The sequence below is a fragment of the Nycticebus coucang genome, chromosome 11, assembly GCF_027406575.1.
Source record: "Nycticebus coucang isolate mNycCou1 chromosome 11, mNycCou1.pri, whole genome shotgun sequence".
Classification (NCBI taxonomy): Eukaryota; Metazoa; Chordata; class Mammalia; order Primates; family Lorisidae; genus Nycticebus; species Nycticebus coucang.
In genome coordinates, this window is record NC_069790.1 from 68,177,926 (window position 1) to 68,192,360 (window position 14,435).

A 14,435-nucleotide genomic window follows, 5' to 3' on the forward strand; every position below is an offset into this window, starting at 1 on the left:
ACTGCTGCTCTCACACGTGGCTGAGGGCTGGTTAGCCACACACTCACTGTAGCTTCTGGATGTGACTCTTGTCCCCAAGGAGCTGAGTTCTTTGCTTATGTTTTCCTCACAACAGAAAAGCGAGGATGAAGATGCTGCACTCCCCTATTATATTCTGTCCTGAGAATCTGGTTTAACTGTGATGGTCTCAATGTCACTGGTTTATACCAAGAAAACTCAAGAGTATGGCTATGCGTGTTGGCAAATGCAAATAAACAGACTCATGTTTTTTTCTTTTTCCCTCTCATCTCAAAAATCACCTTAATATAACAAATACTACAATAGTGTGAAGACATGCCATTAGCTTAGATCTGCATTGTGGTCCTCACCCTGCAATGGGCTGTCAGAGAGGCTCATGGGAGGTTGCATGTGCAGTAAAACTCGGTGGTCCTAAGGTGACCTGTGAACCATGAGGTAGGCCTGACGCACATGGTATCAAAGAACCATCGGCCATGACCATTGCCTCTTGGCTTCTTTGCCTACTTGCCATGGTAATGGAGGCCGGTTAGCTGTGCCTCTGGAGAGAGCCTGTCTTGCTCTGTAAACTTTCTTACTCTCTGCACATCTATCTTTCCCTCAAACTTTGTTTCACACTTGCAAAAACATGCTAATTATCTGGCAAATCAAAACAAACCAAAGGTCCAAACTAAATACCTAATAAAATCACTTGTTTTTCCTGCTTCCTTTGAGCCTCTTGAGCAGAATGTGATATGAACATCCTAATATTGGAGTATGTGGATCATTCTCATCCTCATCCTCCCGAGTACATTTTGTTTTTCTTTCTGGCCATGCACGTCATTTTTGCAAACTAGTCCATCCGCCTAGAATAACTTCCTCGTGACATTATAAGATTAACTTGTGTAAGGAGGTAGTGACATAAGTAGCCACACTCTGGACCATGACGCAAATGTGTTTCACATTAAGATTTGTAAAACATACATTTACAACATAAACAGGAAAAATACTTGAGTAAAACTCAAGATAAGAAGGTGACACACGATAAACTACTGTAAAATTTTTCTTACCAATTAAGATTAACATGTCCAACATGGTAAGTAAAAACTCAGGTAATATACAGTCCATGAACAAAACTTTGGATAAGTCCCATGAAATACTAAGGCAACATAATTTTTAATTACAATTTTAATTAGAATTTATATTGTAAAAGTGAAGTTACATAAAAAGTATTTCAATTATACATTTAAATTTAAAATTAATTACAAAGCCAAGGCTTAAATGATTTTCATATTTTTCTTGTAAACAGTTTAGTGTAGGCACAAGCTTTTAATCATAACAATGTCTCTTGGGTTGAAACTATTAGGGACAAATTCTAGAAAAAAAATATAGAGTGCCTGTGTTAATTAAGATGTAATAAATAACATGTGTCCTATGGAACAAACACCAAATATCTCTGTAATTCATATAAATTCCTAATAGCTTTTTGTTTTGATATTGTCTCCCTGGGGCAGTTTTAAAAAATCAGAATCTTTCATCCTAAATATTTCTAATTGCATTTCATAGCTTAAATACTCAAAATGAGCTTTAGATATTTTCAGTTAATTCATAAATCCATTCAATTGATTCAACATTTATTGAGCATTTCTGTACTCTGGACATTAGTGAGCCATCATGTCAAACGCATAAGGAGGCAAGACACAATTGTAAGAGGGACTTGGCCTAACAAATGCAATCAGTGTAACCTGGTTTCTTGTACCCTCAATGAATCCCCAACAATTATATATTAGGATGAGCAGTAGAATAGAAATAAATAAGGGCTATGGAAAAGTTTGGTCGGGGAAGGCTTCATGGAGAAGCAGGCAATGGCAGGGTAAATGTGAGGTGAAGTGGGAAGGGAGATGAGGAATTGGAGGCAAAAGAGCAGTGGAGAGAGCATAAAGTTTGGCCGGTTCAGAGAACCACTTGGAAGTTCCTTCGATTCTATAACTACCTGAGACCATGAGGATGTTGAATAGTTCATCATGGTCAAAGGAGTTTTCAAGCTTGAGACTTTGCCAGATTTCCATATTAGAGATACTTCTGCTATTCTTTTTTTTTTGTACAATGACTATTGTATAAGCATGAAAAGAATTTAACAGTCAGCTTTCAAAATGCCTTGCAAGTGTACTTTTTAACTAGAAGCATATTTACCAACTAAAATAAACATAACACCAATTTCCATCAGATTCACTATGGTAACAATAAGATATGTAAAGTAAATATTACTTATTTACATTCTGAATATAAAAATGGAGACAGTTAAATTTATGGTTAAGGTAATTCTTTATTAAATATGTCTCCATGGACATAGAAAACTAAATCTTTGGATAGTGCTACTCTTGTCATTGAAACCCTAAAACACATTTTACTATTTATATGAGATTTTTCATTGAGCCATGAATATATGATTTATGCAAAAGTGACTTTTGTGCTCTATAATACCAAAATATTGAATCACAAATTTCCTGATATTAATAGGTATAATATTAAGGTACAATTTAGCGGCTATGTGTCACTATAAATAATATATTTATAATGATGTTGAGTATTTTTGCTTATTTAATTACTAATATCTGTGCCTAAGCTTTATTCTTATTTTTTTAATTAATGTGTTCTTTTTCAATTTTTATTAGTAACTATGTTTGGCAAAATACATTTCTATTAATTATGAATTTTTTTCTTTAATTTAAAAAGATGTGAAAGGAGAATCTTCTGTGAAAAAGTCAGTTTCCACTGACTTTTCCACATTTGGTTCAGTTTAGATAGCTTATAGTTTTAGCACCTGTCCCACTGCTTTGAAACTTAAGTCATACAGTTCGCATTGTGTCGTCTGATTGTTCAAACTTTTATTTTATTATGAGTACAGAGTGAGACATTGGGTAAAATTGGAAATACAGGTAGACCATTTCTTTTGTGCAGATAACCTGCCCTGGATATAGTATGATTTGGAATCATAGCATTGCCATCTAGTGGCATCAAGTGGTACTGGTTTGTTAATTTTCAGCAATGATTTAAACAGCACTTAGTATTCTGAAATTGGGATAAATGCATTACAATTAATATCTACTAGTATAAAAATTATATATGTTATATTCCTATTATATTTTTAGTTATTAAGTTTCCAAAATACAGAGGGTGCCAAAGATGTATACACATTTTAAGAAAGGAAAAATACTGTATTAAAATTGTAATTCTTTTACATTTGGCGTCTGCAATTATGAGAGATGCACAAACATGAATTGTATTTATCTTTTGTTATCTGTATATATTGTGATGGTTTTAATAGTTTTTCCTTTCTTCAGATGTGTGTGCTTTTTTGGCACCCTCTGTATTTTAAGAAATGAAATGAAATGTTAACACTTAATAGAAAACTCACGATTTTTCAGAAATACAGTATCTAAACTAGTAAGGCATTCATCTCAGCCCAAATGTAAAAATATACTTTAATAGTTTTACAAGGTGGTTTGTATATTTGTTGGAAACAATTCAATCATAAATAAAAATATTTTAGAAAAATCCTTTCTCATATCAATAGTAAGTTAATTTTTTTAAGAGTCAGCTTGATCATTTATGCCACAGAGTTGATGATTCTCAAGCTAATTTAATGACCATCTTCACACATGTTCAAGGAGCACAGACTGAATTCCAGGTGACATGCACGCAATCCCTGCCTGTGTTTTGTCTCAATACACTCTTTCTCCGTATACAGATATGCATGTGAACGTTCTGGTGAAGACAAAGATAACTTTTGTTACTATTTTCCTGTTTAATTAACAAACACGAAGTGGCTGAGAGTTACAACTTCTCTCTACCAACTTATATGTTCTTCACTTCAGAAATAAAGCATTGTTATTATTTTCAGTCGTTATTTTTTTTTAACGCATCTCTCATTTAACATCAGATAAATGTATGGGATGAACTCAAATTCATTTCTCTCAAAAAAATTAGTTATCTTATACATTTTCATGAAATGGTAAGCGTAAAATTAACACCCGCATTCCATTTACCCTGATTCGCCAGTTAACATGCCACACTTGCTGTTCCCTTTCTCATGTAACATATAGAGGATACCAAAAAAACACACGTACAAGTTTTAAGAAAACAAATTAACCTATTTATGTTGGTTACATGGTGATGCTAGTATTCACTGGGATAACAGGGTGTTTAGAGCAAAAGTCACATTACACATCACTACTGCAAATTCAACTCAACTTCCAAACATGATACATAGATAACATTGCTGAAAATGCGTACATGTTTTATTAGCACACCAGGGATAATTTAAAAGTAAATTCCTCTGTAGATGCCTGGATTTTATTTGTACCCTATATAGTTTTTGAGCATTGATAGCAGGTTTTGTGAATAGAAAAAAATTTGAGTAACTTATCTTTTAAAAATAGGTGTTTATAAAACTTATAAAAGTTTATTTCTTTAATCTTTGAGTTCAATTTATATCTTATTCTAATTTTTATAAAAAACATTCTTTATTTTCTAAAAATGAATAATCAGTTAACTGAAGTTGAAAATACATTTCCTTAGAAGTACCCTATATATTTTTTAGGTGATCAGTTTGTCAAATACTAAGTCATATAAATATATATATATATATTATTTTTTTGGTAGAGACAGAGTCTCATTTTACTGCCCTCAGTAGAGTGCCATGGCGTCACACAGCTCATAGCAACCTCCAGCTCTTGGGATTACGTGATGTGATTCTCTTGCCTCAGCCTCCCGAGCAGCTGGGGCTACAGGCGCCCACCACAACAGCCGGCTATTTTTTGGTTGCAGTTTGGCCGGGGCTGGGTTTGAACCCGCCACCCTTGGTATATGGGGCCAGCGCCCTACTCACTGAGCCACAGATGCCACCCAATATTTTTATTTAATCTGTTCAAGATTTTTTAAAGTTTTAAATGCCTTGCTTTAGAAAAGCAAGCCTTAATTAATTTTCAAAGAATTTAATAATCTAATAAATGAAATTTATGAAAACACTCAAATTCTCTTATACCTGTAACTTTAATAAACTAAATTCTAAAACTGGTTCTATAATTACATGTATTAAATTGGAAACAATTTGAATTCTCTTAAACTTTAATATAGTACTTTGAAAATCATGTGTATACACATGTACACATTCTAAATCGAACAGAAAAGCATTAGTACTGTGTAATATAATCATTATTTTTAAACCAGACCAGAGTTATATATCAATCATAAAAAAATAATTTTATTACGCTAAGTTGAGGTTATTTCCAGTAACCTGTTATTTGGTTTTGGCCAGATATTTTTGCCTCAGATAGAACACCTGAGTTGCTCAGGACTGGGACAGTCTTCCTGTTCTCTTGGCACCCTGAGAGACACACTTATTACCTCTCGTCATTTTTAGGAAAGGATTCCAAGTCTGTATGCTTGAGAGGTCGATTTTTCTAGGGTTCAATTACACCTTTTTATTTTCCATTTGTTTAAAAAGAGTTCTGGATTTTTTTTTTTTTTTCTGTTCTCTCAAACTATTTCAATGTCCCTGTAGTTCCAAAGAACACGTGATTTCTCGAGATTCTGCATACATTGTTGTAATTCCTCAGTCTGAAGTTAACTCTTGACGTCTACTACATGTTGCAGCTCACTTCAGTCATTCTGTTGAGAACCTGATTAAATTTTGAGCTCTTTTATATCCTTCCAATCAGATGGAGCCACAAACTTATTAGTTGGCAGCTAATTGGACTATAGACACCTTTTTTTTTTTTTTTTTTTTTTTGTGGTTTTTGGCCGGGGCTAGGTTTGAACCCGCCACCTCCGGCATATGGGACCGGCACCCTACTCCTTGAGCCACAGGTGCCGCCCGGACTATAGACACCTTTTAACCATAAAAACTTAAATTTAGTGGACATGATCTTATAATATACCTGGAAAATAAACTTCTTGAGAAGAAAAGTCTATATTAATTATTGGACTACAGACAACAGTTTGTGGTTCCCACACTAAAATCATATTAATAATAATTTGTGATAAGATTTGAGTTAGCTAAATCACATAATACCTATAATAATAATAATAATAATAAAGCCTTAATGATGTAAAGGTTAAACAAAGTTTAGGAAATAAGATGAAATGAGGAATTTGCTGTAATGTTACCAGCTGCTCTTCCAAGCACTTCACACTTGACTTTGTTGAGTGCTATTCCTTCTCTCACTTGTAAATGAGGAAAGTAAGGCACAGGGAGGTTAGTGACTTGTTCAGGTAGTAAGAGACAGAGTTCCTATTCAATCCCTGGCAGTCTGACTCCACCACCTATGCCCTGTCAATAGTATTAATGTCATAAAGTACAGACTCTATGTATAAAAGCTGGATGTGTTCAATGTAATCGTGGTTTATGCCTTGACTTCATATCCAGAGGAAAGTACTGACTTATTTTTAACTGATGCTTTCATGTAGGTAGTGAATTGTTTGCCGGGCTCTACAGTGACTACTGGGGCAGAGACGCTGCAATCTTCCGGAGCCTGGGCCGACTGGCCCACATTCGCACTGAGCATGATGATGAACGCCTGTTGAAAGGTGAAGGCAGAGTGTGTGGATGAGGAATAAAATCAGCTCTAGAACTTTTGTGAAATTTCACCATTTTAATAATAATATGAGCATAATTTATCATTCTTACATATTTCAGGATGTTTTATTAGGATTATTCTTGAATGAAAATGTGATTATTATGTATATACCATTTTATATCAATATGGACTGGCTTAATTATAAAATCAATTCACCTTGACAGCAGTGCTTAGAAATCAGGATTTATATTAAGAAAAAGCAAGAGTATGGCTCGGCGCCTGTAGCACAGTGGTTATAGCGCCATCCACATGCACCTAGGCTGGAGGGGCGAACCCAGCTCGGACCAGCTAAACAACAATGACAACTGCAACAAAAAATAACCAGGCACTGTGGCAGGCACCTGTAGTCCCAGCTACTTGGGAGGCTGAGGCAAGAGAATCACTTAAGTCCAAGAGTTGGAGGTTGCTGTGAGCTGTGACAACATAGCACTCTACTGAGGGCAACATAGTGAGACTCTGTCTCAAAAAAAAAAAAAAAGAAAAGAAAAAAAAAGTAAGAGTATGAAAAATGGAAAATTCATCATCCAGTAAGATTTTTTTCTATGTGGAATTGCTGGCTTTGCTTTGTTTGAATAGGATCACATTGCACTTTAGAGACTGGGAAATTACTAACCCTTCATTGATAAAGAATTCTTTGTATGAAATAATTTTTATATTTTTGGCACACTGATAAATCTAGGATTGAATACAATATTTTAGGGTAAACATTTTATCACTTTTCCTATTTTTACTAAGCTTTAAAAGGCAGAGTCATTATTTGGGGGATGGTATCATTAAAACATTTAATATATCATATCAAAAGTCACTGATTCAAATTCTTTAGATTACAAATTCAAAAATTTAAAATTTTCTACTGTAAAATAATCTGCCATGTACTAGACTGGTAGATAATTTATGAATTTTAAGAAAGCTGGAGATACACTTTCTCCTTTAATATTTTACTTTGTTCATATTCACTTTTTATGTATAACAGGAGGAAACTTATGGGGATTTTCTTCTTGATACTGACAATTTATCCTTCTTGAATGCATCTTTAGTTTTCAATATATGTTGTTCAAAATTGTTCTTATTTTTTGAATTTCTAAAAAGTCTGTTGATATGCAAATAAAATGGAGGTATCTGCACATGGATTGGATCTGTAAAAATTTTCTAGAAAAACATTTCCTTCTTGAAATGCTGAGAGAAACTTAACCATTCAGGTGATATACAATTTATTAGAATAACTTGCTATCCTTTTGTGATAGTACTGTACTTTTTCTTCTATTTTTCGCTTGTACAGAACCAAAATTTATAGGGTCATATATGATTCCTGACAATGAAGACCGAGATGACAACAAGGTGTATTTCTTTTTTACTGAGAAGGCCCTGGAAGCAGAAAACAGCGCCCACACCATTTACACCAGAGTGGGGCGGCTTTGTGTGGTGAGGATTTCTTTCTCATTAAGCTTGCTTATCTCACAATTTACCGTCAGGTCTTGGTTGATTATATAGCAGGTTTCTAATTCAAATTATTTTTTAGTATTCTGTAGACTGCCTAAAAATTGCATTTGCTATACTTTAAAGTTCATATCTAGTCAAAGTTTCATCTCCAGAGCCTTGTATTTAGCATGATTTCTGCAAACAAAGTGAAAAATAGTCTAATAATTAGAGTTGCCACCCAGAAGTTTGATATTTGTTAAATTATGAATTAAAACATCTACAGTTTGTTGAGCAGACAGGTTGTGCGGGAAAATCCAGAACCCACTGAAGTAGCACATATTGAGAGAATGCTAATACAAATATAAAATTACTTTGGCATTTAATACTTAAGAATAAATCTAAGATTAATATATATTCACATATATGTATATAAGCATGTTGTATATGGAGTGTGTTTTCAGCTTTACTAAGGAAGAAAAGGGATGCGTTCATATTCCTGACACAGGTGGATAATTTAGCAATAAAGTAGTCAAGATTACTATGTCTTAAAACTCATTGCTTTAGAGAGAAACCACTATTTTGTTTAATACCTGAAAAATATATTTAACATACCAGAGTAAATACATTGAAATGGGAGAATGTGAAAGCCAATGTGTGTATATATGTGAATTGCATCTATGTTACCAGTGGAGGATTGGGATAAATTTTCATAAATTAAAAAAACATAACTGTTAATAGCTACACAGTTTTATACTATAAATTCTCTTGGTAAAAGTTCTGTAGGTGGACACCCATTTACCTGCTTTTTGTTTTCACAGAATGATGTGGGAGGGCAGAGGATACTCGTGAATAAGTGGAGCACTTTCCAGAAAGCCAGGCTGGTTTGCTCTGTCCCAGGAATGAATGGAATTGATACATATTTTGACGAATTAGGTAAATGCTATTAAGTGAATTAAATGTTACTCTTGATGTGTATTCTCTAAAGCTATCTTTAGCACACAGAAAACTTGTTCTGGTTATTTGTCCTCTTTTGAACAGAAAACCAGTCACTCTCTGGTGCTTGTCATTTTGGCCAGGCTGCTGTGCTGGGGGCAAAAAAGTTGCAGGAACAAAAAGACTCATATTAGCTTAGTGTCAATGTTGCTGGCTTTTCTTTGTGATTCAGCTCAAAATAGCCACATGATTCACTGTCATGATGTGGTTATGGTTGTATGATTTTACATGGAAACTTATAACTTAATATCTATGTTGGATTCTAAACAAATTTATGAGGATATGTTTTCTTTGTATGCGAAGAGCTGAAAATAGTAAGTGATGGAACTATCTACTTTTTCAGAGGATGTCTTTTTGCTACACACCAGAGATCATAAGAACCCAGTGATATTTGGACTCTTTAACATGACCAGGTAAGCTATTTATACAGTCAATAAAAATGATCTAAGATATCTCACTGGACCAGCCCTTCGTGGTCTACATAACTTGAAACACTATTGCCCCAGGGCCACTCTCATTGAGCTTGATAAGTCACCAATTTATCCTCCTCCTCCCGTGTTCACAAATGTACTCCCATTTCAAAGGCACAATCTCAATTCCTTCTTTCTGTTAGAGCCCGTTCATCCTCCTGTGCTCAGTAGCCTCCTCTGTCCCCTTACTAATCTATAACAGAATGATGTTTTTCTCATATATTTTATATATTTCATGCTATACTCTAGGATAAAGATTTTATTCAGATAGAATTTTCAAGTCAGGTTTTCAAGGCTCTCTATCACTATTACCTACTCGCCACTGGAAATTTTTCTGAGTTTTCTAATGTTCTGCTTGTACCAGGATAATACCTGGACAGATCCCAGTTTGCACCCACTTCGCTGGTTTCCATAAATAGATTTACTCACTGATATTGCTGGAAATGACTTCCTTTTCCAGTGTTGATTTATATCAGTTCTCTGATACGTGCCAGTTGCCATCTCCAAGAAACGTTTCTTCATTTCTGAATCATAATGCATTCTTCTCTTTGGTTCTACTTGTCCTCCCCAATGTTCATTTGTAGTGAACTCCACGTTTACTATTTGCTATCCATCTTTTGAACTTGCTGCTCAAGTTTCTTACAATCTATTTAACCTTTTATGTTTTTGTACTTTGTACTTACATTATTTCATGTGTCCTGATCCATGAACAAAAATATTAAAATCAGTTTGAGGTTGAAAGTTCACGTAGACAATTTCCTGAGTATCTTTTCAAACAGAGCAGCGTGAGGGCAAAAGGGATTGTGCACCTCGTTCTCTGGACAGGCCTAGAGGGATATCACGGAGTAAATCCTTTACGTTGTAGGCCATAAAACTTCGCATAATCGTTCATACTGTACTTATTTAGGGCCTTTTGACACAGGTTTTTGTTTAGATTTTTCAGCCTGTAATTTACAATGCTCACTTTGAAACAAAAAATATCTTTGTACAAATATCCTGCTCCTGTAAAGAGACCATTTCTTCCACAGAGAAATATGGAAACAATTTTTCCTATCAATTATTAACGATTAGTGTAGCTTGGTAGTTATTACAGTCCATGGAAAGTTCTGAACCGAGGATGGGGAACCTGTGGTGTTAAAGCCAGGTATGGCCTTCTAGGTCCTTAAATGTGGTTTGACTGCATACCGATTTTACAGAAAAACCTTTATTTTCATTAATACTTTTTTTATACATATGTTTTATTTTTAAAATGAGTTGATTCAAAATACCAAAGAATAAAATACGTTTCAACAAGATAATCCTCCCAGATTGACGGGCACAATGAGAGCTGCATAACTGAGAACGGGCTAAGCTGACGTCTGCCCCACTCTTGATTTAGTGCTAACTTTCCCTGCCTGGCTGCTCTGCTATCGCCCAGGGAAGGCTGGTTGGCAAGAGGGTATAGGGTTGAGTATGCCAGTTATCAGCTTTTCACAGTGCACTATGTTTCTTTTTGAAGTAGAATTTGAATAGTTGCACAGCTTGACAGTTTTTTAATTCTGTCTGCTGAATAGCCCACCATCTCAAAGTAGACCAAGAGAACACTAAAAAAAGTAGATTTTTAAATGAGAATTAAGCATTGCAATACACGTGTTATCTTGTTTCTGCTAATGATAATTTGCTTGCTTTGTGATACTGCAATATCAACCTTAAAGAAGTTCAGTGCTCATCAGCATTGTAACACTCATAAGGACCACAGATATTTTAAACTAGAGGGAGAAGCATGTCAGGTTATGTTGCAGAAATTAAAAGATGAAAAGCAAAGACAATTCTTTCAAGCAGCAATTGCCACTGAAGCAATTTATAAGGCATCTTATATACTAAGAGGGAAAAGGAGAGCCATGCAATGTGCAGAAATTGTGGAAGAATGCATTGTCAAAATGGTAGGAAGCTTAGACACCACTCCTCCCCACCCCATAACACTTCAAAGTATAGACAACTGCCTCTTTCTTTTTTTTTCTTTTTTTTTCTTTTTTTTCACTCTGTGGACTATGATTTTAATGCAACAAAGACTGGAGATCTATCAAAAGCCATGATTTTGCATTACACTGCACACTCGTGAAATGGCTCCTGACGAGCCGAGATGAATTTCAGTTCTTTCAAGCCAATGTTTGAAATGCATAATCACCTTTTACTACTATTGGTTTAACTGCTTTTTCCAAAGAATGAACCTTTTAGCCTTTCTATTCCACCCTCCTGTCAGCCCATTCTTTATTTTTCTCACACACTTAGAGGGCCAAGAATTGAGATTTCCCATGAGAGGGGCAGGACTCAGCCTCTCCAGCGATCACAGAGTGGTTTTTCTACTTCTTGATTTTCAGCATTTGGTGCTTGTGTTTGTTCTTTTTTTTTTTTGCGATCATGGGGCACCATACCATTTTTATAGTTTTATAGACCACTTGACATATTTTCATCACACCGGTTAACATAGCCTTCCTGGTGGAAATGCAAATTAAGACAACTGCCTCTTTCAAGGATCGGCGGTATGGATTGGCCTTCAACTTAACAGAACTTCATGCAATACTTTAAAAGGAAAACATATATTATTTAATGGCTATGGATGAATCAACTCATACTGACTCAGCACAGATTTTATACTTCATTCAGGTCATAATAGAAGATCTTCTTTGCTACAAAGAGATACTTGCTTTAGCACTCTTGCAAAGGGGCACAATAGGTATCTTCAACTTTCCAGATCAACAGTGTGAAGTTAGACTGAATTTGGTAAATGTGTTGAGTACAGACAGTGCACATTCCATGACAGGAAAACATGAAGGGTCTATGGCACAGATTTTAAAAAGAATGGACAGATCCAGATGCTCTCATTTCCGCCCATTTTACTTTGCATCAGGAAAATCTCTGTGCTAATGCTGCTATTTTCAATGAGACTTTGCAACAAGTTATAAGCATTGTTACCTATCTTCCTGCAAATGCAACATGCCATCCTCAGTGGAAATTGTACTACATTTGAACCATGAGGTAGTGTGGAATTGCCTTATTCTAAAATATGTTGGCTATCAAAGGGACAAGTGTTAGTTAAAATCTCGTCTCTGAAAATAGTCAAATTTTATGAAGAACAGGATCAGCAATGTAAATCATTGAAAGCTCTCTTTAGGAATTCTGCATTTCTGTGTGATATGGCAAATCTCAATCATTTGAATGTTTCTGGACAAGGTAAAACTAAGACTGTATATGATGATATAAGGCAAAACATAAAAAAGAAGTCCAACACTTTGAGAAAAGGCTATCTTTCTTCTAAGGAAGTGAAAGACCTCCATAAGAAAAACTATGAAACTCTGAGGGAAGGAACCACAGAGGGTATAAACAGATGGGAAAACATATCATGCTCACGGGTCTGCACAAGCAACATTGTTAAAATGGCTATACTACCCAAAACGATCTACAGATTCGAATCAATCCTCATTAAAGTATCAGTGCCATTTTTCACAAATCCTGAAAAAAATAGTTCTGTGCTTTGTATGGAACCAGAAAAGACTCTGAATATCCAGTACAATCTTATGTAATAAGAACAAAGCAGGAGCCGTGACCTTACCAGACTTCAAGCTATGCTACGAGGCTAACGTAACCAAAACAGCTTGGTACTCGCACAAAAACAGAGACCTGTGGATCAGAGCACATAACCCAAAGATGAAACCATTTGCATGTTCCCCTCTGATTTTTAACAAAGCAGATAAAAAACGCACACTGGGGGAAAGAATCCCTATTCAGTAAATGGTGCTTGGAAAACTGGATTGCCACATGTAAAAGACTAAAACAGGATCCAAACCTCTTAGCACTCACAAAAATTCATGATGGATAAAAACTTAAGTCTAAGGCATGAAACTATAAGAATTCTGGAAGAAATGTTGGAAAAACTGTTACAGATATCAGCCTCAGGAAAGACGTTATGAAGACCTCGGAAGCAATAACAGCAACAATGAAAATAAACGAGTGTGACCCGACTAAGTTTAAAAGTTTCTGCCAAGTACCCTGAACCCCATAAATACATCAATGTACAAAGTTATGATTTAATAAAAAACAATTAAAAAATAAATAAAAGTTTCTGTTCAGCCAAGGACACAATAAAGTAAATAGCCCACATTACAAGAGGAAATATTTGTGTGCTATATATCCAGTATAGGGCTGTTACCAGAATCTGCAAAGAACTCAAGCAAGTCAGCAAGAAAAAAAAAAAAAAAAAATCAAACAACCCTGTTGAAAAGTGGGCAAAAGACGTGATCAGAAACTTTCCAAAGGAAGATCTAGTCTGATGCTCAACACACATGAAAAAATGCTCAAAACAATTCTTCAAAAGGAAATTTTGGATGAAGCTTTCCCTAGTTGGCAAAGGTCATTGATGAGCAGGGTGGTATATGCAAATCATTTGAAGAATACACAGCTGGTATAGACTATTAATTGAAGAATATAATGAAAGGTTCACTTACTTTGAGAATCATCAGATAACATTCAAATTAGCATTTCAACCTCACCTAGGTACTTAAAGAACTACAGATGGAATTGTTTGAGCTCTCAGTAGATGGCATTTTAAAAATCATTGAAGCTGAGAAAGATCCAATTGAAAGATGGAAACATGCAGCAGAATACTTGTACGTTTAACAACATAAACCAAAATGTACTTTCTTGCTTTTCAACCACTTATTGCTGTGAATCCACGTTCTCCTACATAACCCAAATCAAGATGCCCTTTAAGGTCACAGAGGACTGATACCCTCCTAGAGGATCAACTGGAACTGTGATCAAATATTCCCATGCTTTCCAACAAAAAGCTGACACAAAGTCATTAAAAGGTTACTTAACTTTAAAATTCATAGTTTATTTGTTGAAGTCATGAAGTGCATAGATTTTTATAAAACAATGT

At 35.0% G+C, this 14,435-nt stretch overlaps 1 protein-coding gene across 1 annotated transcript in view; it reads left to right on the top strand.

The window, feature by feature from the left end:
• The window catches only part of SEMA3E (semaphorin 3E), a 282,406-nt gene that overhangs the window by 225,026 nt on the left and 42,945 nt on the right, over positions 1-14,435 (top strand). Inside the window, exons 6-9 of the mRNA XM_053553842.1 lie at positions 6,466-6,585; positions 7,915-8,057; positions 8,873-8,987; positions 9,391-9,460. Coding sequence (XP_053409817.1) covers positions 6,466-6,585; positions 7,915-8,057; positions 8,873-8,987; positions 9,391-9,460 — 448 coding nt within the window. The remainder of the gene's footprint in view (positions 1-6,465; positions 6,586-7,914; positions 8,058-8,872; positions 8,988-9,390; positions 9,461-14,435) is intronic.